Source organism: Emys orbicularis, chromosome 8 (assembly GCF_028017835.1).
Source record: "Emys orbicularis isolate rEmyOrb1 chromosome 8, rEmyOrb1.hap1, whole genome shotgun sequence".
In the NCBI taxonomy this organism is placed as follows: domain Eukaryota; kingdom Metazoa; phylum Chordata; order Testudines; family Emydidae; genus Emys; species Emys orbicularis.
This window is the reverse complement of record NC_088690.1, coordinates 35,554,613-35,579,413: the sequence shown is the minus strand read 5'-3', so window position 1 is coordinate 35,579,413 and position 24,801 is coordinate 35,554,613. Positions and strand designations below refer to the sequence as shown.

General features: G+C 47.6%; 1 protein-coding gene across 1 annotated transcript in view; it reads left to right on the top strand.

The window, feature by feature from the left end:
• ABCA4 (ATP binding cassette subfamily A member 4) overlaps positions 1-24,801 on the top strand; it is a 110,500-nt gene that overhangs the window by 82,349 nt on the left and 3,350 nt on the right. Inside the window, exons 33-45 of the mRNA XM_065409660.1 lie at positions 4,112-4,217; positions 4,333-4,407; positions 5,688-5,857; positions 6,743-6,920; positions 9,036-9,151; positions 13,694-13,841; positions 14,906-15,029; positions 15,953-16,082; positions 17,057-17,177; positions 19,195-19,257; positions 19,368-19,474; positions 20,728-20,869; positions 21,380-21,514. Of these exons, the coding sequence (XP_065265732.1) occupies positions 4,112-4,217; positions 4,333-4,407; positions 5,688-5,857; positions 6,743-6,920; positions 9,036-9,151; positions 13,694-13,841; positions 14,906-15,029; positions 15,953-16,082; positions 17,057-17,177; positions 19,195-19,257; positions 19,368-19,474; positions 20,728-20,869; positions 21,380-21,514 (1,615 nt within the window). The remainder of the gene's footprint in view (positions 1-4,111; positions 4,218-4,332; positions 4,408-5,687; positions 5,858-6,742; positions 6,921-9,035; positions 9,152-13,693; positions 13,842-14,905; positions 15,030-15,952; positions 16,083-17,056; positions 17,178-19,194; positions 19,258-19,367; positions 19,475-20,727; positions 20,870-21,379; positions 21,515-24,801) is intronic.

Here is a 24,801-nt window from a genome sequence, read left to right as displayed (position 1 = left end):
CTTGGTGCGCAGAAACTGCGCAGTTGCAGTGCTGTAAAAAATCCACCCCAACGAGAGGCGTACAGCTTTCTGCGCTGGGGCTACAGCGCCGCGGTGCCAGTGTAGACACCCTGGTTTATTACAGTGCTGCGATTGACCTCGGGGAGGTGTCCCTCTCTGGTCATCGGTTTGAATTCTACAGCCCTGCCCTCAGGTGACCAACTGTGAGCCCCACCCCTTAAATTCCTTGGGAATTTTGAAAGCCCCCTTCCTATTTGCTTGGTGACACGTGCAGTAGTCTCAGCGCATCTTTCCAGGTCACCATACCTGCTCCACACACCAGGCAATCCCCCTTTTGGAGCAATGCCGAGCTGCTGGACCTCATCAGCGTTTGGGGAGAGGAGGCTGTCCTGTCCCAGCTGCGCTCCAGCCATAGGAATTATGATACCTATGGACAGATTTCACGAAGCATGACAGAAAGGGGCCATGACCGGGACACACTGCAGTGCAGGGTCAAAGTGAAGGAGCTGCGGAACGCCTACCACAAGGGGCAGGAGGCAAACCACTGCTCTGATGCTGTGCCCATGAGCTGCCAGTTCTCCAAAGAGCTGGATGTGATACTCGGTGGCGACCCCACCTCCACTGCGAAGACCTCTGTAGATACTTTGGTGGCTCGTGTGCCAGTCGAGAGTGGACCGAGCCAGGAGGAGGAAATCGTGGACAAGGATGTGGAAGGGGAGGGGGACCCAGAGGCAGAGGATGCAGCCAGGAGCTCTTTTCTACCCCAGAGAAGGCTAGCCAGTCACAGCTGTCGGAGCTTGTCAAAGCACAAACAGGAGAGGAGGCCCCTGGTAAGTGGCTTTGATTTTGGGAATCGCTGAAGCGAGTTGTTGGGGGCAGGAGGGTTGCAGAAAGCAGGCTTGTGTCTGTATGATGCGCGTACCATCACATGCCTAGTCTGAGCGGCGGAATAGGGTATTGATTGACTCCTTCACTTCATGGAAATCTGCCTCAGAGATCTCCATGAAACTCCCATGGAGATACTGGGCAATCCGCTGCCGCAAGTTCTTTGGCAGACCTGCTGTTTCTTGCCCCATTAAGGGTAACTTTCCCATGCCACTCTGCCGTCACTGGGCGGGGGACGGGGGAGGACCATTGCTGCACACAGGCAAGCCACATAAGGGCCAGGGTGGAAGCCGCAGTCTTGGAGAAGACCCTCCCTTGATTATCTGCTCAGCCTCAGCAGCGAGATATCTTCCATAATGAACACAGCCTGTGGAAAATGTGGGGACAGTAATGATTATAAGGCCCCCCTCCCCACAGTGCTGGCTGTCCCCAAGAGCCACGTGCACAGTGTACTGTACGGTCCTGGAACACTGATTTCCCCTGCGGTTACTCACCATTTTCGGGGGCAGCCGGTTAGTGATAGGTGTGTGAATAGTGGCTGTGTTTTAAATCACTGAATCAGTGGTCTCTGTGTGGCAAACAATACTGCTTCTGTAAAATATTGCATTTTAACTTCACAGAGATGACCCTGAGAGCCCAGCCTCCCTCTTTGTTATCGCGGGCTGAACGGCTGCACAGAATTAGAAAGCGGCCAAGAAGAACTAAAGAGGACTTTCTGCGGGATGTTATGATGCGCTACGCGGCCAAAAAACAAGAACTGAAGGAGTTGCGAGACAGCAAGAAGAGGGACCGAAAGGAGAATGCAGCATGCCAGAATGAAGTCACGGAGCAGCTCTTAAACATTATAGAGGTCCAAGTGGACATGCTCCAGCCGCTACTAGCACTGCAAACCAAGCAGCTCCGCGCCTGCCCTCTCCTGCAGCCGCTGTCACGAAACTCTTTCCCATGCGCCCCCCCCAGACACCGCCAACACGCTGTCATCAACCTCCTGGCTCCAGTCTGTACCCACTGCATTCCACTCCTGCCCCATCACAGTCCAGCCCTGGGGACTCCCAGTACCCACTGCACTCAACACCCGTCCCTCTGCAGTTTAGCCCTGCTGAAGTACAGTATCCACTGCACTGTACTCCAAAGAACAAGGTTGCATATGATACCTGGACATACACAAATCTTTAACCATCCCGGAACCCCACCTCCTCCTGGGACCCTCCCTTCCCCCCATCCCCCACAGTGCTGAAGTGTTTTTTTTTTTTTTTTGTCTCTCTCCTCCGGTTGTTGTTTTGTAATAAAAGAATTGTTTTGGTTTGAAAGCAATCTCATTCCATTAGTTGAAAGCAAACAGAGCCCTGCAAAGCAACAGGACATTTTCTTAAACCTTCATAGTGCATCGTCTGCACCAATCACAATCACCTCCTAGCATTACAAGCACTGCACTCCTGAGCATAGCAACAAATATTAGTGGCTTCAGCTTCAAATTGCTGCCTCAAGGCATCCCTGATCCTTATGGCCCCGCGCTGCGCCCCTCTAATAGCCCTGGTCTTTGGCTGTTCATATTCAGCCTCCAGGCACTGAGCCTCAGCGGTCCAGCCCTGAGTGAAGCTTTCACCCTTCTCGTCACAAATATTATGGAACGTAAAGCACACGGTTATAAGCATAGGAATATTGTCATCGGCCAGGTCCAGCCTCCCATATAGGCAGTGCCATCGGACCTTTAAATGGCCAAAAGCACACTCAACAGTCATTCTGCACTTGCTCAGCCTGTTGTTGAACCGCTCCTTGCTGCTGTCAAGGTTCCCTGTGTATGGCTTCATAAGCTGTGGCATTAAGGGGTAGGCAGGGTCTCCCAGGATCATAATGGGCATTTCGACTTCCCCTACGGTGATGTTCTGGTCTGGGAAGAAAGTCCCTGCTTTTAGCTTCCTGAAGAGGCCAGTGTTCTGAAAGATGCATGCGTCATGCACCTTTCCAGACCAGCCTGTGTTAATGTCTGTGAAACACCCACGGTGATCCACAAGCGCCTGGAGAACCATTGAGAAATACCTCTTGCAATTAATGTACTCGGTGGCTAGGTGGTCTGGTGCCAGAACTGGAATGTGCGTGCCATCTATCGCCCCTCCGCAGTTAGGGAAGCCCATTTATGCAAAACCATCCACAGTGTCACGCACGTTGCCCAGAGTCACGGTCTTTGGGAGCAGGATGCGATTAATGGCCATGTACGCTTCCGTCAACACGAGTCCAACAGTTGACTTTCCCACTCTGAACTGGTTAGCGACCAATCGGTAGCAGTCTGGAGTAGCCAGCTTTCACTGTGCAATCGCCATGCGCTTCTCCAACGACAGGGCAACTCTCATTCTCGTGTTCTTGTGCCGCAGGGCTAGGGCGAGCTCATCACACAGTTCCACGAATGTGGCTTTCCTCATCCAAAAGTTCTGCAGCCACTGCTCGTCATCCCAGACATGCATCCCAGATGATGTGATCCCACCACTCAGTGCTTGTTTCCCGAGCCCAAAAACGGCATTCCAATGTGGTCAGCACCTCCGTGAATGCCACAAGCAATCTTGTGTCGTAGCTACCAGGCGTGGCGAGATCAATGTCACACTCCTCTTGCCTTTGTAGTTTAAGGAATAACTGCACTGCCACTCATGATGTGTTGGTCAGAGCGAGCAGCATACTGGTCAGCAGCTCGGGATCCATTCTTGCAGCCCAAAAGAGGCAGGGCGCACAATACACAAACCGTTGAGAGATGGCGTCAAATGCAGACGGAAGCACAGGGATAGCTGGGATGCGAAGCAATGAATCGTGGGACATTGGGACAGGACCCAGGATGCCCCAGGACTCCCTCCGCCTTCCCACAACTCTTAGCAGCAGAAGAGGAAGAGATGCTCTGTGGGATAGCTGCCAAGAGTCCACCTCTCCGAATACCAATGCAAGTGCCGCAAGTGTGAACACACTATTGTGTAGGCAGCTGACAGTGTGAACACACAACAACGGTTTCCATTCAGCGCTCTCTGAGCGGCACTGTAACTGCTGGCAATTTAACTCTGTCAGTGTAGACATACTTGCAAAACCTCTAAGAGCTACGTGGTTTGTTAGCGAATGGAGACTGTTGCACATAAATTATGTATCTAAAGCAAACATTTACTAAGGCAGCTTTTAGTATTTCTGTTGATTAAAGAGATTTGGATATATAATATAAGTGATTGATACGAGTATGCTCTTCTGCCAGGTATGGAGGAATTTCCATTGGAGGAAAACTCCCAGTCCTTCATGTCACTGGAGATCAAATTGTTGATTTTTTGAGAGACCTTGGCCAAATGATGAATATAACAGGGGTAAGCAGGAATGTTTTGTCTGTTTATTAAAATACAGCAAACAAATGTTGCAAATATGTAGCACCAAAATCCCATTCTGCTGGCTGATTTTAGACTTTGTTTTCTTGACTTTTAGGGTCAAGCCTCAATGTCTGTTGCTAAAGAAATGTCTAATTTCCTTAAATACATGGAAACTGAAGACAACATTAAGGTATGTGGGAAGGATAGTCTGGAAACACACTGCTGTTTTGGAGCCAGATTCCAATCTGTAAGAACATTGTTGTCCGTAGCTAAAAAGAGAGTTTAAATGTTATGTCCGTTAGGTATGCAGTGTTGTAGTTGTGTCGGTTCTAGGATATTAGAGAGACAGGATGGGTGAGGTAATATTTTTTATTGGACCAACTTCTGTTGCTAAGAGAGACAAGCTTTCAAGCTTATACAGAGCTCTTCTTCAGGTCTGGGAAATGTATTTATTCAGAGTGTCACAGCTAACTACAAAGTTGAACAGGTTGTTTAGCATAAGTAGTTAATACATATTTCCAGGGACCTCTTCACCTTGACTTGAATGGTGCCTTGAAATACATGCTAACTACTTAAGCTAAACAACCTAATCCACCTTGTATTAAGCTGTGACACTCTGAGGCTATGAATATTCCACCCCCCGAGAGACACAAGTTACACCAGCATAAGCGCTAGTGTGTACGATGCGAGTGTGCACAGCGCTATGTAGCAGGAGAGCTGCTCCTGTGAACATAGCTTCTGCCGCTCATGGAGGTGGTTTTTTAATGCTGACAGGAGAGCTCTCTCTGTCGGCATAGAGCGTCTTCACTGCACTGCCCTGCTGTAGCACTGTAAGTGTAGACATGCCCTGAGTCAGGGGTGCTGGAATTAGGCGTGTGGCAGCACCCCCTGGTTTTAAATGGTTTCCATCATATACAGGTTTCAGCACCCCCACTATAAAAATTGTTCCAATGCCACTGCTCTGAGTAAGTTTCCCAGATCTGAAGAGCTCTGTGTAAGCTCAAAAGCTTGTGTGTCTCACCAACAGAAGTTGGTCCAATAAAAGATATTACCTCACCCACCTTGACTCTGTAATGTCTGTTTCTTATAAGTAATTATACTGGACACACTGATACATTCAAAGTGATGTTTAACGTAGTAGTTTTCTATTTTGTTTTGTTATCCTGTTGCCATTCTATACACTTTTGAAGAATATATTTCAGGTGTTAGAAAGGTGACTTTGTAAAATCCATTGCCCCATTGTTGGAAAGCTTTTTAAAAAACACTGTTTTGGAATGATCTCACTAAAATACAGTGTGTGGGCTCCCCCTGCTGGGTCACTTCAGGTATCTAACAAACCCTCAGAGCTGTGCATGTTCCTGCTGACATTTCCCATCGGAGAAGTAAACAAAAGGCAGCCATGTGGCCTCCTGCTGCTCTGTGTTAGTAGTGCAGGCTGCTTAATACACTTTTGCTTTCTGGCTCTCATAGGTGTGGTTTAACAATAAAGGCTGGCACGCCATGGTAAGCTTTCTCAATGTAGCCAACAATGCAGTCCTGAGAGCCAATCTGCGGCAAGGCCAAGCTCCTGAGGAATATGGGATCACTGCAATAAATCATCCTCTGAACCTCACCAAGGAGCAGCTCTCAGAAGTCACTGTGTAAGCTGCAGTTGTTTCCCTGGATCCTTTCACACATTTATTTCTCTTCCTCTCCATTCAGCCTATTCCCATCCCCCGCTTCCTCCCTGAGAGCTCAAACACCACGTTGAAGCTTGAGTGGTATACTTTAATTCAGAGCGTATGGTTTTTATGTGCCATTTGCACGAGGACCCTTTTCTTCAATATCAATTATCATAGTCAGAAGTTAGGTATAAAATCTCTTCTGTGTTCTTTGCCTGTGAGATTAGCTCATTACTGTTCCTTGCAGAGAGACTCTCCCATCCCACCTACAGGCTATCTCCATTGGTAACATAACTATGGGTGTAGACACACCTGTGCCATGTATCAGAAAAGCCAGAGTAAAGGCATCATAATTTGGCTCTTAGGTGCCCACTGGTACTTGGTGCTATACAAGACACACAGTCAAACATGGTCCCCAGCCCAAGGAGCTCTCACACCATGTCATTTTCAAGCTGTGCATATTCCTTGTATTGGGTCTTTTATTAACCCACATTGCTGAATGTCTCTGTCTGGCTGCACCTGAGTGACAGTACTGTCTGTAACAGCCTGGCTGCCTGGAAGGGAGCGAGTGTCATGTGGGTGTTCAGGGAACAGATTGATCTGTGTGTGTGTGCTTGTTAGTTACAACCCTGAACTTAACACCACAGAATATACTAACAAATTCCCAACGTCTGAATAATCCTTGATTTACAAAATACCCTTGTTACGGCTGGATGTTAAAACGGCCTGTAGTTTTCAATGATTTCCTGATGGTGTTAGCTAGTATGGGTTGTACCTGCTTGTGCTGGCTCAGAGCTCTCTAGTGGCATTGTGAATTACTTTAACTCTTGCTCATATGGTCCTCCCTCCTCTGCTTTGTTGCAGGCTGACCACTTCGGTGGATGCTGTTGTCGCCATCTGTGTGATTTTTGCCATGTCCTTCATCCCGGCCAGTTTTGTTTTGTATCTGATCCAAGAACGGGTGACAAAGGCCAAGCACCTCCAATTTGTCAGTGGTGTTAGCCCTGCTGTTTACTGGCTAACCAATTTCATTTGGGACATAGTGAGTGACTGCTAGTTGGAGCACTTTGTCTGGAGCTATTCCTGCGTTTGGTTTAGCTTGGAACTTGTAGACCTGTTTAGTGAGGTCGATCCCAAGCACAGCAAACTATTCATTTCTTAAAACATTCCCTGGGTAGCTTGTACTAAGCACCTTACTGGTTCCTAATTCATTTCAAATGACTAAATCAAGTCCGATGCACGGTTCGTTGTTCAGCTGATGAAGCCAGAAGTGATCTAACCTCATGGATTTCCAGTGCATACAATTGTATCTTGCTGTACATATCATTATATTGTATTGTTGCAATATAGAATAACACAGTCACCTGGGCTAGTTTACAGCTGTGCTGAGCGCCTGGCTTTCACTTCCCAGGCCAGGAGGGAACAACTTCTCTGACTGACTTATGCTATGTCTACACTGCTGCAGCTGTGCCGCTGTAGTACCATAGTGTGTAGATGCTTCCAACATTGATGGAAGGGTATTTTCCATCGATGTAGTTAATCCAGCTCTCCAAGAGGTGGTAGCTAGGTCGTTGGAAGGATTCTTCCATCAGTCTAGCCGTGTCTACACCAGCGGTTAGGGGCAACTTAATTACAGCAGTCAGGGTGAGAAATTTTTTACAGCCCCGAGCAACACAGCTAGGTGGATCCAATTTTTAAGTGTAATTCAGGCTTAAGTGATAGTGGACTCCAGAAGTAGCCCTGTTCCAGCCCTTCTCATTTAAAAAGAAGAGAGTACATTAGGATTGGGTCCACAGGGTGTGTAAAACATGAGCAATTGAAGGGATCCTCAGGGGTTCAGGTAGGACCTCACAGGAAGGGTATAGAGGACAGTAATTTAGTGTATGAGTGGGAAAAAGTAGATGGGTCTGGATTTTGTACACCATACTGAAACAGACAGTCATGCTAGCATTCCATCAACTTTTAAAATAATTGCAAGTAGAGTTGTTTGTCGTAGCACTTGGAAGAATGTTCTAGACATATTAGCTAGTGCTTCTTATGCTATAAAAATGCCTTTCCCTGTGGCTAATGAACCTTTGATCATTCTGGTCATATAGTATTACTAAAGTAATAAACATAAATATTGGGCAGGGGAATGGCTGAGCTTGCTGTCACTTTATCCTCCTATCTGTATATAGCAGCAGTTCAACTTAGTGGAGTGAGGCCAACAAGAACTGTTCTTTTAATCTGATTTATCTGTGTTTCTATTGCCCCAATACCTTGCATATATGTATCTGTTACATACGTTAGAGTTTACAGGCCTCATCCTGCCAGCCCAGGCTGGAAATATAAATCTATGAAGTGCAGTTAGATTTCTGTTGTTCCCCAAATAGCATGACATCACCACCACCCTGGACAAATTTAGTGTCCTAGGAACCTGCTATGTAGGAAGATAAGGAAACCAAGCAAGGGATTGTTAGGGAATCCTGAGGAATTCTTGTACTTTGCATTGGGTTACATTGTGTCCCTGTCCAAACACAGACATGAGGGCGCATGAGTAGGAATGAGGGTCTCTCGGGCCTGGTCTACCCTACAGAGGAGTCCCGCTGCCCTGGGGGTTACAGCCGGAGTCCCTCCACCTGGCTGTCAAAGGCAGCAACAGACAATGTAAACAATACAGTGTCCACACGGACACTGCGTTGACATAACTACATCGACCTGTGGGGCTCCGGCTGTCAGCTCCCCACAATACCCCACGTCAGTCGGTATAGGCACTCCTGGTGAGGACGCGCACTGCCGATGGAAGGAGCATAGAGTGGACACACAGAGCCGATTTAATTACTGCAGTGGCTGTAGGTCGACTTAACCTAAGTCAACTTAATTTTGTAGTGTAAACATGCCCACAGAAAGAGCTGTTGCAAAGTACTTCTCTTCCCCACACATCAATACCATGGACAACTGGGGAGGAGGAGTTGTGCCTCTTTGAGGCATGGTGCCTCCATGTAGATCACTTACAAACTGCCCCTTCTGATGGGCTGCCTGCCAGCTAAAAGCATGATCTAACCCATTATTTCCAATGCCCATCAATTTAAAACCATTTTGGAGCAGACCAGTAGGTCTGGGAATGTTTGCAGCTCTACAGGGCTTACACATCACACTTCTTCCTTTGCTGTGACAGGTGAATTACACAGTGAGTGCTGGTATGGTTGTGGGTATATTCATTGGATTCGAAAAGAAAGCGTACACGTCTCCAAGCAATCTCCCTGTACTTATTGCATTGCTACTTCTGTATGGGTAAGTCTTCCACGCAATTTATTCATGTAGAGTCCATTAAGCAGGCAGTGATCTTTATTTTCATGTTAGAAACAAATTTCAGGTTGCTTAGCTTGGTAGTGAGTGTCTAGTTTTAAAGAGGTATAATCTAGTGGGCACAACAGAGCACCAGGAACCAGGAACTCCTTGGTTCTAATCCCAGCTCCAACAACAACTCACTGTATGGCCGTGAGCAAGACACTTAACCCCTCTGCCTCAGTTTTCCCATTTGTAAAGCCAGGACATTATATTTATTTACTATCTCACAGGGATGTTTTGAGACTTAATTAACTAGCCAATTGGGCTGGACAGGATTTGGAGGGAAGGAACTTTTTATGGCTAATTATTAGTAATAGTCATTATTATAGTAGGGCACAAAGGTCCCCATCCGAATTGGGGCTCCATTATGCTAGACACTGTGCAACCACAGACAAAGACAAAGGAGGCAGTATAGCTTAGTGGGTAGAGTACTGAACTGGTACTCAAGAAATCCAGGCATAATAGTTGCTCTGTTCACTAGGGTGAACTTGGTGAACATTTCATCTCTCTGTGCCTTGGTTTATCTATCTGTAAAATGCATAAGTATACTGACCCTCCTTTGTAAAGTGCTTTGAGCTCTATGGATGAAAAGTCCTGTATAAGAGCTAGGTACTAAAGAGACACAGAAAGGCTACAATTGTAGGCTGACACAAGGATTCTGTTCCCCAGTTCTGCCATATGCTGTGAAATGGGTGTACTAATGTTTACCTACCTCACAGAGGTGTTCAGAGTCTTAAAGGTGAAATTGGACTTGTGTGTTGTTCTGCTGCCTTCTGATGGATAAAGGTCTAAATGTTTGGGTTTGTTTTTTTTAAACCCATATATTTTGTTTGTTTTTTACCCCTAGAAATGCCAGAAATATCAGATCTTGTTTCCTGAGGTTTAGCTGAGGTACTTGTTGGCAATCTTAAATATCTAGTGTCAACTTTTTCAGCCTCTAACTGAAGGGGTGGAATGTATTCAATCTTTAACAAACAGACCATTTCTTCCAGCCGTTTAAACAATTCAGTTGAATAAGTGTTGGCAAAAAGATTTTTTACAAGACTGAATACAATTCACTTCCCCTCTCAGTTAGTCAGGGTTCACTTTTAACATCACAGTCCTACTAGTTCTGCAGCTGTCCATAGTGTTCTCTACATAAAATAGATCAGACAAGATCTGAATTACTAATGTAAAACAACAAGCAGCTTTTTATCTTTAAACACAGGGCCTTCCAGGCCCTCTTTATAAACCACAAAGGAGCCTAGAATGGGCAGAAATCCAATTTTGCTTTTTCTTTAGAGGTCACCTTTAATGCCCTAAAGTTTGTCAAGCACTTTGGATGGAAGGCATTATGCAACTGCTGAGCATCATTTAGTGTCTGCAAAGTACTTGAAGATGAAAAATGTTATATAAGTGACTGCTACTGTTTTATTTCTAGTCACTTCCCCATGCTTTTTCAAAGTTACAATAGTGCAATCACTAAGAAGTGAGGTCACTAGCTAAAGACACCTAAAAGCATTTAATCAGAATAGTCAGAGGAATTTTACAGGCATAAGAATGTACTATATTAAAAGGAGTGTGTTTGTTATTTTAAAAGCATCTGTAAAAATGAAGAAATGTTTGCCAAAAAGCATCCCATGTGAGTCATTTTAAATTTCCACTTGTGACCACAGCCAGGTTTTAAATAGGTCTTCAGAGGCAAGAGCTAGTGCACGATCCTCACTGCATCATCTTGTGATTTTCTTTTAGCAGCAAATTGTGAAGTTTGTTGTGAAACTTGTTGTGAAACTTTGTTGTGAAATTGTGTCATCTACTTAGCCCCCAGTTTGTACATACCAGAAATGTATGACACCGTTTGGAGGAATTCAGCACTGTCGTCACTGCAGCTTCTCCTTGTCAGACTGTTTGCTGCCCAACATTATCAGTATGTTCAAGAAGCATACTGTTGTTGTGCGGCTGAATCAACACCCGATATAGTGTGACAGTTCTTTGGGTGCTCAGGGCTCTGAGGCCAGGTCTACTCTACAGACCTGTATCACTCAGGGGTGTGAAAAATCCACACCCCCTGAGCGATGCAGTTATACCAACCTATCCCCCTGTACAGACGATATTTCAACAGGAGAGCTTCTCCCGTCGACACAGCTATTGCCTCTTGGGGGAGGGGGGGGGGAAGGATTAACTATGCAGATGGGAGAAGTTCTCCTGTCGGCATGAGCATCTTCACGTGTGCTACAGCGGCGCATGTGCATCGGTGGAGCTGCACCAATGCAGCAGTTTAAGTGTAGACCTGCCCTCAGTCATCTTCTTACCCCCATCTCTAACAAGAAGGAGTCTTTTGTGTGGTAGTGGATGTTTTCTCCTCCCTAACACTGTCATCCCTTCTGCCACTCAGGCACTCTCCCCTGGGCTTATGCCAGCCCTTCCTTTGCCAGGCAGGTTAACAGTAGGTGCACCCCAAATCCCTTTGAATCATTCTGCAGTGATATCCAGCCCTTGACATTGACTACTGCCAGAAATTCCAGATTCTCTGCACCCAAAAGTGCAGTGTACCTCAATTTACCAGTTTGTCCTTAAACCACCACTCCTGTAAACCATACAGCACTTGTGAGCACTTATAATAAAACAAAAGTAGGTTTGTTTAAGAAAGAATAAAGATTGAACTAGAAACAAGAGAGAGTGGGGGGGGGGGGAAACAAGTGTTTACAATATAAAACAGGAAGCTAGAGCTACATTTATCAATAGTTACCTATCCGCATAATAAAGTAGATTTCCCCCAAAGTTCAGTACTTTGCAGAGCTGGCTGGTTTCTCAATAATCAGTATCCAAATATTCATGAAAGCCCCCTGCCCTTTAAGGGTTTCCACAGTGAATGGATCCAAAGTGTCTTTCCCCACACTGTTTTAGTGAAGAAAGTCCTTTGTTTCTGTTCACAGGCAGGGCGAACCCTGACTTGGATGCAGAGGTTTTTTTCTACCTTTAAGTGGTTTGATTGTTTCATTGTCTCTGATGGTTTTCCATTGACTGTACTGTGATGTGGCAAGGATAGACAATAGAACCTTGCATTACCTGGCTGACTGACTAGGGAGGGTGACAACTCCTTCTTGTTTCAGAGTAGCAGCCGTGTTAGTCTGTATCCGCAAAAATAACAGGAGTACTTGTGGCACCTTAGAGACTAACAAATTTATTAGAGCATAAGCTTTCGTGGGCTACAACCCACTTCTAAGGACAACTCCTTCTTGGTTAAAGGGGTCCTCATTGAGACATATTACCTCCTGGTGACTAATTTCTACGCCAAGTCCATAAAGCAAACTTTCAGTGTATATACATTGTTCCTTAAATGTTACCTGTATGTACATCTCACAATGATTATGAGTCTTGACAAGTTATAAGCTTTCTGTAGATACCCTACATGTTACTCTTTATGCAGGGCTGGCGCTATGGTTTTTGCCGCTCCAAGCACAGCAGTCAGGCGGCTTTCGGCGGCATGCCTGCAGGCGGTCCACTGGTGACGCGGATTCGGCGGCATGCCTGCGGGAGGTCCGCCGGTGCCGCACCTTCAGCGTCCCCACCGCCAAATTACTGCCGAAGCCGTGGGACTGGCGGACCTCCCGCAGGCATGCTGCCGAAGGCAGCCTGACTGCCGCCCTCACGACGACCGGCAGGCCGCCCCAGGCATGCGCTTGCTGCTCTGGTGCCTGGAGCTGCCCCTGTCTTTATGGATAAATATCCTGTAAGACATGTTTGGTGTAGTGAGTCTGTCAGGTCTGAGGTGAGAGCTGTTTGCAAAGAACGGGGACACTTTGCCAAGGGGTCTCTGTGTCACAAGTAGTGCACAGGGAACCCCAAGCTGGGTTGCAGATCAAGTGTGAGATGCATTGGTTTTGCTCAGGGAACATCTAAGTTTGTAAAGTATCTACCTCTGCTATGCTTTGCTCAAACCAGTATTGCGTTAGTGTCTCACTTTTATGAGCTCAAAATTTCACCCACAATATTTTTCATAATAGAAAATTAATCATGTGCAATTCCTTCACTTGTGTGCAGTTGCTGCCCTTATAATCACTAAAGTCCTTGATTGATGAAGTGTTAATAACCTCTATTAAGTAACTGTGTCTGATTTTTCTGGCCAGTTCCAGGGGTTGAAATAGTGGTATTTGGCAAAACCACATAGCTCATTTACTACATCTAACCTTTACCTGCTTCTCTCATAGATACAGAGTTCAGCTGTGGCACTCATGGCTTGTCCACAGATGTCAGGGTAGTCACCTGCTGTGGTGGTGATTGCCATGCAGGTGTTCTGTTCGCTTCACATTTGAGCAGTGAACAGAACTAGGCAGATGGGGGGAAAAAAGCCATTGTGTGGCAACCAAGCCTAGTGAAATCTCTGATTAGTTCTGAGATTTCACCATGTATGGGGCAAGGAGAAAGGCTCAGCATATGTCTCTGATAGACAAACTAAAGGGAATACTCAGAAGCTGATACGTTGTCTTTCTGTCTTTCACACAGGTGGGCAATAATTCCCATGATGTACCCAGCGTCCTACCTGTTCAATGTCCCTAGCACTGCCTACGTTGCATTATCTTGTCTTAATCTCTTCATTGGTATCAACAGCAGTGCCATTACATTTATCCTGGAGTTGTTCGAAAATAACCCAGTAAGCAATGCTTTCATGGAAACCTTGATTTAAAGAGCTGTGCCAAGACAGCATACTGCACGTAAGGTGTCCCAGCCTAGCATGTGGTGGGTGACCATCTGTAGTAATTGTGTTTTCCCCCTCTGCTGACCTTTCTGGGAGTGAGTGAGTAGGGAAGACACTACTGGCTATATGAAGACTTGGAGGGTGGAGAGCTCTGAATGGAGCCAAAGGAACCAAATGAAGTGGGGGTAGGCACAGTTGACTTGGTGAGCTACCAGCCACACACACAAACGAGTGACAGTGAAGTGCTTTAGATCAAGCAGAAAAAATCCATATTGTGCCACTATCAGGAGCCAGCTTTTTCCTCAGAGTGGTACACGTGATGATATAGTGCTTTTGCTTGGCCTGGAAGAGATGCAGGTTTTGGTTCAGCTGCTTCATGATTTCAAGAGCCAGCTTTATCATGCCCTCTGGCACTGTTATCTATCCATTCTCCTGTGTATTTTCAAAAATCATGTGTGTGCTCCTTCACAACTTCCTGGTGTGATAACATGACAATACAATCCAGCGCTGCTCAGCTTGGGGTGCAACAGGCCAATGTTATGTTACTTCTGAGACCGATTCGTTCCCGGATTATGCCCGTCCTTTTATAGTTATACTCCTGGCATTAAAGACATCATAACCAGTGAGCAAAAATCTTTCTGTTCAAGAGTCCCTGTCCCAGTTTATAATGGATGGGGACAGAACTACACATTGCCTACAGTACATACAATAATATTTCAGTGTGAAGAAGGTGAAGAAAACATTTCTTTTCTCACTGGCATTTTTTTCCACATAAAACTCCGTTAATTTGCTTCATTTGCTAGAGTCATCCTACTACAAACTATACCCCTCTGTTCTATTTTGCAAATCTTTGGTGCATAGACTGATAGACACTAACATTATCTCTGTCTTCAGAGCAGAGAAGACCTAATTTCACTGATATGACAGAGAACTGAGCATTCATTTCACTGTTTTCTTAAAGAAAATGCTCTAAGATGCCTGGGTTTCACTCCATGTGTGATATTATTTCTGTATGTTAGTCTTTGCAGAAATTCAATAATACATTGAAAAATATGCTGATAATCTTCCCACATTTCTGCCTGGGCCGTGGACTCATTGACCTAGCTATGAACCAAGCAGTGACAGATGTCTATGCCAGGTTTGGTAAGTAATAGCTAGCAACTTCAAGGGATGTTTTGAAACCAATGCTGGGCATGTCATACCAGGGCTAAGATATATAAGTGTTGGAATTGGAGGACTGGTGGCTGTTTCTCAAATTTCCAACTTTTTCATGTCCATGTGTGTGTCATGAATAGTCAGAACAAAAGTTCAGCCCTTCTAAAGGAGTTGCAATACACCAACACAACTTTAAGTGCTGCATGGGATATGGCCTATACCAGTAGCCTGTGTCCTAAGTGAAACCATTTCTACTGTCCTTGGATTCTGATCTGCCTTCATTTTTTGCCCTTTCATGGTGGGTGGGTTTGGGAAGACAGAAACACTAACATCCTCTACCAGACTGCAGGGCTTTGAAGACTGGCACTGAAACTAATAGGTGAAGTCATTGCTCTCCTGGCACTGAGCTACCTGATCCCCCTAGACAATCATAGCTGGGATATATATCTGCAATGTGAATTGCTGTCTGCTATTTTGATAGCCCTCGTACTAATTTAAAAAATGGCTGAATTTCTTTAAATGCCCCCATGTGGTGCTGTGGCTGCCTTTGATAAAAGAGAACTTCTTGCTGGAAAGGCAGTGATATATCAACACAAAGTTTATTAATTTTTACTGAGAAAGGAAAATTGCCACCAGAATACCCCATGCAAATGTAATCTGCCACTGGCCTCATATCTATGGAGACAGCATTCATTTTCGCTCCCACGTATCAGTGCCTTTAGAATTTGGTTTTGAGTTTTCAATAAGAGTCTTTATTAGAGCACCCTGGAAAATTGCAGACATTGCCTGGTAATGATCACATAAATTACAGATTTGCATCTGAAGTTATTACACTAATGGGTTTTGTTCTGAGGAGCTGTGCTGTGTTTGGGCTATATTTCACTTTGCTTTCTCTTGATTTCACTCCAAAGGTGAGAAGCATGTCTTGAATCCATTCCAGTGGGATTTTGTTGGAAAGAACCTGGTTGCCATGGCAGTTGAAGGAGTTGTATACTTTGTTCTGAATCTCCTTATGCAGCGTCATCTGATCCCCACAAGATGGTATGTCCAAAAACCCTTGGACTCAGAGATAACAACAAACTTTCATACAAGCTTAACAAAATTAGTGTCTTAGTTATTCACTGTGATGCCTTTTCTCTCCTGGAAGTCTCACATTTGTGGTGGCTTTACAAGATTCACCCTATTTACTTTGGCATCATCCTTAGTCACTAGGCCCCTGATTCAGGGAAGCACTTAAGAATGTACTTAAGTCCCATTAACTTCATTACTTCTGTGGGATTTAAGTAGATGCTTATTTGCTCTCCTAAAACAGGAATGTTTTTCTGAATCAGAGTTTCAGGGTGAACTTATTGTATTAGATAAACTGTGGTAATTAGTCCACAAAGTGAACTTTTAAAGCTTTCGAGTGACTTAAATGCTGATGAGAGGTGCTGGCCAGAAAGTCCCATGGACTGCAGCCCTCTGTTTATGCACAGCTCAGTTACAGCATGGGCAGCAGCTTCCCACACTGCTTCTTAAAACTGCTCCACTCCCACCAGGGAGCTTCCTCCAGGGGTGAGAGTGTAATTCATTCTCAGATGTGATTGTCAACAAGGATTCCAAAGGGTGCCGTTTATGAAGATATAGTCTCACATGACCAGTTTTCCATTAAGAACTGGACTGAGACCATCAGCTCTGTATATCTAGGGCACCAAACAGTAAAGGCTTTGACTGAACACTGAGTTGTGTCAGATTCAAACTACTGATGGAGGAGTGAACAGATCCATGTCCCATTGCAAACCCCCTTGATCCACCAAGACCCATGTGTTCACAGTACTTGGGGTTTAAGATTGAGAAGTCTCTTCAAATCCAAGAGTGCTCCAGCTAATGTCATATTATAAAACTAAGGTCTTTTCTCTTCCACTAGTCACATTTCCTGGCAATCATCTAACCATGATTTCAGGCTCTGCTATTGTAATTGTATTGTGCCCCATGCTATTCATATTTTTTTCAATTAATCTGTTGCATTTCTTTAGGTTTTCTGAGCCTGCTAAGTTGCCTATTAGTGATGAAGATGAGGATGTTGCAGAGGAAAGACAAAGAATTATGAATGGAGGAAACAAAACAGATATATTAACATTACAAGAACTGACCAAGGTAATATTTTGAGAATTCTAAAATGTATGTTCACTTTAGTTGGAAACTCATCTGGGATGCAGTCTACCGACAGAATATTGTTCCAGAATGCACTTGAACAAGTGGACAATATAGTTTTCAAAATCAATAACATTTTTAAAGCAAGGTCTTCCACTTTTACTTGCCTACTGCCCTCTGATCAAACAAATCAAACCAAAGTCAGGGATTTTGATATAGAAAAGTCCAGTATGGACAGGACAAGCTTCCCTACTCACTCCTTGGCTAAAGTGCCTAAGCTACCTTTCACCCACCCACCCAACGTAACCCTATGCAAGATCTACCATCTCCCCTAGACGGTGATTCTCCACCTAGCCCTTCATTATGGGCTGTTCGGTTTCCATTTGTGAATCCCAGTCTCCACTTCTCTCCCATTTAGCTGGTTTCACATTATAAGACTAGAAGACTCTCACGGGGTTGTCATAACTATAAAGGGAAGGGTAACAACCCTCCTGTATACAATACTATAAAATCCCTCCTGGCCAGAGGCACCAAAATCCTTTTACCTGTAAAGGGTTAAGAAGCTCAGGTAACCTGGCTGACACCTGACCCAAAGGACCAATAAGGGGACAAGATACTTTCGAATCTTGGGGGGGGGGGGGGAGGGGAAGGCTTTTGTTTGTGCTCTGTGTTTTGGTGGTGGTCGCTCTTGGGACTAAGAGGGACCAGACATCAACCCATGTTCTTCAAATCTTTCTGAACAAGTCTCTCATATTTCAAACTTGTAAGTAACAGCCAGGCAAGGCGTATTAGTTTAATCTTTGTTTTCTCAACTTGTGAATTTTCCCTTTGCTAGAGGGAAGTGTATCCCTGTTTTGCTGTAACTTTGAAACTAAGGCTAGAGGGGGTTCCTCTGGGCTCTTTAAATCTGATTACCCTGTAAAGTTATTTTCCATCCTGATTTTACAGAGATGATTTTTACATTTTCTTTTTAATAAAATCCTTCTTTTAAGAACCTGACTGATTTTTCCATTGTCCAAAGACCTAGGGGTTTGGGTCTTTGATCACTTTGTAACCAATTGGTTAGGATATTATTCTCAAGCCTCTCCAGGAAAGGGGGTGTAAGGGCTTGGGGGGATATTTTGGGGGAAGAGGAACTCCAAGTGGTCCTTTCCCTGTTTCTTGTTAAATCACTTGGTGGTGGCAGCATACCAGGTTTTAACCTAAGCTGGTAGAAATAAGCTTAGGGGGCTTTCATGCGGGTCCCCACATCTGCACCCTAGAGTTCAGAGTGGGGAAGGAACCCTGACAGGGGTATGTCTACATTGCAGTCAGGGTATGTGATTGCAGCACATGCATTGACATAAACAAACTAGCTTTAATCTCGCTAGCTCAGGTCCCGGAGCAGTGAAGCCATGGCAGCATGGGCTTCAGTTTGGGCTGTACAAGCCCACCTGGGACCCTTGGTAATTATTCAGGCAGCCAGCCTGTGCTGAAGTCCAGCTAGCTCAAGTAAGTCTACATGTGTTGCGATCACACATCCTGATGGCAGTGTAGACAGACCCACTGTATGGTGCTAGCTAATCTTCTCTCCAAAGATTGAAAACATCTGCATGACGTTCTCAGCCCCTTGCCCCAGCCTGAGGAGCAGACATCAAGACAGCATACCCATTGCTGTAGCCCTATGAATGGAAGTACTGCATCATTCCTCACAGTCTTAATTTACTTTATTGTTCTATCTTGTTTGGTACATCAGAGACATTTTGTTACAGTGAAGATTCTGGGAGCTACCTCCATACTGCCTAGAGCTGGACTAGCAGGTTAGATAAAGATGATAATGGGTAAAATGATTCCTAAATAGGGCAAATGTTTGACTCAGTGGAATGTTTTCACATTTTTTTAATTGTTCTAAGATTATATTTTATTCTTGTCAAGCATTTGCAGTCCCCTAACTCCAACATTAGTAAACTGTGAAGTTCAGAGGATTCTCTCTGCTGTAGATGTCTTGTAATAGGAATTTTTATTTCTTCTCTCATTCTAGATTTATGCAGGTAGACACAGGCCAGCAGTAGACAGACTCTGTGTTGGCGTTCGTCCGGGAGAGGTGGGTCGTTCAATAGCTCTAGATCACGCTTCGTAGGTCAATTCATATTTTATGATCCCATTGATTTGCAAGTGGAAACACTTAAGAATGTGATCAATTTTATAATTTAGTGCTTTGGTCTCCTGGGAGTGAATGGAGCTGGCAAGACGACAACCTTCAAAATGCTGACTGGGGATACTGACGTGACATCTGGAGATGCTGTAGTGGCTGGCAACAGGTAAGCTCTTTAAAAATACCACAAGAGCCCAGTTACCAATTGATGTGTCCACATCACAGAAGCCATTGCTACAGCTGACACTCACTGGCAACCTGTGTTGACAGTCTCAGAAGATACAGAGGGTATGGAGAAGTTCGTACTGCCATTGCCCTTGCTGTACCTGTCCTGTGGATAAATAGAGGGCTTCACCCTGAATCAGATCAATTAAGAGTCCAGCAAAATGAAGCTGCCGTATTTGAGACGTTCCTAATTTCTTTTGCTCTGCTCTGTGGAGACAGCTGCTTGCAAGATCCTAGGGCGGTTTAGACTGAAAAATGAACAAAAATGGATACAGGAACTCACTGAATGTTTTTTGTTGTGTGATTGATTTTGTGTTACATTAATTAATCACAAATCTTCCAATTGCTAGAAATGAGACTATGCAACAAAAATCAACCCGTTTTTGAGCTCCCCTAGGTATGGGGGTATTCAGATTCAGATAAGGGTCGGCACCCTCTAACATCTAGGTGTGTTTAGACCTGGGGGTTGGGACTTGGGGCCCATCTCTGGCGATTTCTAGCTGTTGCTTAAATTGCATTAGGGTGACACTGTGAATGGACATTTCATGATCTGGCAGTTTGAATGTTTCATTGTGCTGTAGAGATCTTTCTTTCCACGTGGAATGCCATAGCTCTTTATGAATATTTGATGTTTAATGCTTCGGCCCATACTGCAGACTGTAACTCACAAATGGCAGAGGCCGACAGTAACTCAGGCCACAAGAAATTATCTTTTATTTCACTTCTCCCTCCATTACCTCCCTACCCAGAAGCAATGTCAGCACTGTTTCCTACTTACGGACACTGGAGGATGCACTCTGAGATTAAACTGCCTGATTTGTTATCTAGAAATAAACACCATTAGCAAAATACAATTTGCTGAGTGGCTGCTTGAATAGTAGCTAACTTTACTTGCCTTTAAGTCAACTTATACAACATGATTTAACTGCAGCAGAAAAAACAGGGGAGGGGAAATGGCTTTACACCCTTAGTAGGGATGATTAGACTTTATTCACCACAATCCAGCCATCATACTGTAGAGCACCTGCTCTGCAGCTGAACATTTAGCAAGGTCTTACACTGTGAAATTAATGTTTAGGCTGGTTTCACTAATGAGGGCGATGTTGCCCCCACAGTAGAAAGGACGTCTGTTTCTCTATCCCAGACCTAGCTATTAGCATTTCTACAGTCTTTGCTTTTTCCTTCTTTCTCCAGTATATTGACCCACATCTCTAATGTCCATCAAAACATGGGCTACTGTCCACAGTTTGATGCTATTGATGACCTCCTCACAGGCCGGGAACACCTCCATCTCTATGCACGCCTGCGAGGGGTCCCTGCAGAGGAAATCGAGAGGGTACGAACAGTCTCTTCTTCATCAGCTTTCTTGGTTATGATAAATATTTTAGATGTTTGATTGGGCCCCTCTAATACCCAGGACAATAATTTTAAATTTGGCTTGACTTTCTGTGCCTTGAAATTCTGGGTGCAGTTCATGTCATTTGGACAGCTAAGTTCATGATTGCACCAGAAATCCCGGTACCTAATCATCCTGTAGGAATGAACTGAACCTGCAAAAGTGAGGGATTAAAAACAGAAACCCCTAAGGCTTTCTAAAATTGTGGAATGAAAAGCAGATTCTAAAGGAAAACATTAGCATGTTGTGAAGAAGCAGAATTTCACCCATCATCACAAACAGTTGTGCTCACTGATGGACTCACCCTAACTCCAGTTCTGAAATACATGTGCTAAAAGATGAGGTTTTGGTGTGGCTCTGCCTAGCAATGGCAAGTGTGCAGCTGTTACCAGCTGTGCATGCAGTTCACCATCTGCTGTGTGAAAGAAGAATGACTTCTCTCCCTCACAGGTTGCTGACTGGGGGATTCAGAAGCTGGATCTCCAGATGTATGCAGACCAGCTGGCAGGCACATACAGTGGTGGTAACAAGCGCAAACTCTCCACTGCCATTTCCCTAATAGGCTGCCCTCCTCTTGTTCTGCTAGTAAGTGTCACAGGAAAGTAGCTCTGTGATAATGCATTCTGTGTGTTAGCAATAAGGGGCTGATCCAGAGAGGTGCTGAGTGCCCTCAAGCCAATGGCACTCTCAATAGTTTGATTTCAGTGGGAGGCAGGGATGCTCAACACCTCATAGGATTCCTTTCCCTCCCCATACAAATCCAGGTTGTGTCTCAGAGCCACCTCTGCTTTTTAATGGAGAATGAACCAGAGAACAACCATTATGGTCAGAAGAACATACCTAGCTGTGTATGGGCCATACCTGACTGACAGTGCCATCAGCTGTACCCAGCAAAACAAAAGTGTGGGTGGAGTATAGCTAGGCTTTTCCATCAACAGCATTTTTGGAATAAAACATGCAAATAACATTTCAATTATTCCTTAAATTATAATGTTAGAGTATGTGACAGTGTGCCAGGCAAGAAAGGTTGAGTCAGCACTCTGTTCCCAGCAGCTCCACTCAAGCAAAGCAGACTGGAGCTGATTAAGTAGAGTTGTGCCTAATTTGTGGGTGGGGCAGTGCAGACAGGCTAATTAAGTCATTAGTCAGAGCCCACAAATAGACACAGGAAGGAAGTGGAAAGAGAGGAAGCAGGCATCTAGGGAAGGGAGAGGTTGCTCTCCCCTGCTTGATACAGGAGCTGTATATGTTATGAAGGGAATCCATTTGTAAATAAACTGCACAAGGTGTTGGACCAGCACAAGGGTCTCTGTGTAGTTGGTAGACCGGGACAGAAGCAGGAGCCAGGAGGCCCTGTTACAGAGTAACACAAGTTTCCAATTGTTTGTGTTTGCAGTAATGATTTAACTCAAATGCAATTACTGGCAATAAGTATGCTATTAGATCATATAGTAACACTTCAGTTTGCATGATAAAAGGGAGCATTGAGTGCTCTCTAATTACATGGTAGTCATGGGCAGTGGGTGATCCCCTGCTTTGGAGAGGCTGGCCCCGTCCCTTCCTCCCGAGGCCCTGCCCCACACACACCGGAGCCCCAACCCCCCTTAACAGGAAGAGCCCTGAGGGCCCCCCACCCCCTGTGACCGGAGGAGCCCCAGCCATATTGGCCCAAGCTGCCAGCCTGGCCCCAGCGCTGGCCCGAGTCCCCCTCCCCCAAGTGCAGGCCGAGCTGGTGCCCCCCCTCCGTCAGCCGAGCTGCCACCCCCCATCCCTCAGCCGAGCTGCCAGCCCCTCCGAGTGCTGGGCCACTGGTCCAGGCCGAGCGGAGCGCCGGCCCGGCCCCAGCACCGTGTGTTCATGATTTCCCCCACTGTCTGGGCGTCTGGCCTCAGCGGAGGCCTTAGTGGACTAGGCCAGGGGGTGGCCTAGTCCACTAACTTTTGGGCAAATGCCCAGGGCTGCAACCCCCACGTCCACCTTGCTGACCGGAATTTCTGGCGATACTTCTCCACGGATAGCCCCACCTGATGTAGGATGGCTGCCTTCACCACTTCATAATTCCTGGCCTACTCTTCACTTAGGGCCATGCAGGCCGCTTGGGCTTTGCTGGCTTGGTAGGGAGCCAGTCGCAGGGCCCAGGTTGCCCTGTCCCATCCAGCCCCTTTGGCTACCTGCTCAAATGTGTCAGGTCATCTGTTGGGCCCATTTTACACAGTCCTAAGCCTGGCGCCCAAATGCCATCCCCTCCTTTGGGACTCCCCAATTTCTGCAGGAGCTGCTCCTGGATGCCGGCCTGCTCCCGAATGAAGTCCTGCAGGCTCTTTTGCTGTTCTGCCTGCCAAGTGAGCAAGGCCTGTCTCTCCAGCTGGTGGGCTTGCTCAATACCCTGCATTGCCTTCTGCACCACCACCATCTGCTGCTTGACCAGCCGTTGCAGGGTCTCCTCAATCTCCGGGCTGCCAAACACTTGCACTGGCACGGAATCCCGGACAAGCCCCCATGTGCAACAGAGCGTGACAGGGCCCCTTTGGCTCCTGCCTCTGCTAGGTCCACAAAGTCACTCTGAAACCCCGGGGGTTAGTAACCACAGGTGCAGTTTATTCACAGGCTTGTGACCATCATGGTTTCACCCAGGGCTGGCTCTGGCTTTTTTGCCGCCCCAGGCAAAAAAGCCGCCGCCGCCGCCCCCCCCCCCTCGCGGGGGGGGGGGGCGGAGCCAGGGGGGGGGGGCGGCGAGCTCTCCCGCCGGGGGGAGCAGGGCCGGCTCCAGGCACCAGGCAACCAAGCTGGTGCTTGGGGCGGCACCTGGAGGGGGGCGGCGCGGCGCTCCGGCTGCCGGGGAGAGCGGCGAGCCCGCCCTGCGCTCTGGCCGCCGGGGCTCGCCGCCCTGCCCCCGCCGGGGGGGGGGGGAGAGCCGAGCCCCCGCCGGGGCTCGCCGCCCTGCCCCCGGCGCTCTGGCCGCCGGGGGGGGGGGGAGAGCCGAGCCCCAGCTGGGGCTCGCCGCCCTCTCGCCGCCCTGCCCCCGGCGCTCTGGCCGCCGGGGGGGGGGGAGAGCCGAGCCCCAGCTGGGGCTCGCCGCCCTCTCGCCGCCCTGCCCCCGGCGCTCTGGCCGCCGGGGGGGGGAGAGCCGAGCCCCCGCCGGGGCTCGCCGCCCTGCCCCCGCCGGGGCTCGCCGCCCTGCCCCCGGCGTCTGGCCGCCGGGGGGGGAGAGCCGAGCCCCCCGCCGGGGCTCACCGCCCTCCTCCCAGGGCTCCGGCCGCCCTCCCCCCGGCGCCCTCCCCCCCGGCCGCCGGGGGGAGAGCGGAGCCCCCGCCGGGGCTCGCCACCCTCGCCCCGGGGATCCGGCCGCCCTCCCCCCGGCGGGAGAGCTCGCCGCCCCCCCCCCCCTGGCTCCGCCCCCCCGGCTTTTTTGCCTGGGGCGGCAAAAAAGCCAGAGCCGGCCCTGGGGGGGAGGGCGGCCGGAGCCCCGGGGCGAGGGTGGCGAGCCCCGGCGGGGGCTCCGCTCTCCCCCCGGCGGCCGGGGGGAGGGCGCCGGGGGGGAGGGCGGCCGGAGCCCTGGGAGGAGGGCGGTGAGCCCCGGCGGGGGGCTCGGCTCTCCCCCCCCGGCGGCCAGCCCCGGCGGGGGCAGGGCGGCGAGCCCCGGCGGGGGCTCGGCTCTCCCCCCCCCCCCCGGCGGCCAGAGCGCCGGGGGCAGGGCGGCGAGAGGGCGGCGAGCCCCGGCTGGGGCTCGGCTCTCCCCCCCCCGGCAGCCAGAGCGCCGGGGGCAGGGCGGCGAGCCCCGGCGGGGGCTCGGCTCTCCCCCCCCCGGCGGGGGCAGGGCGGCGAGCCCCGGCGGCCAGAGCGCAGGGCGGGCTCGCCGCTCTCCCCCCGGC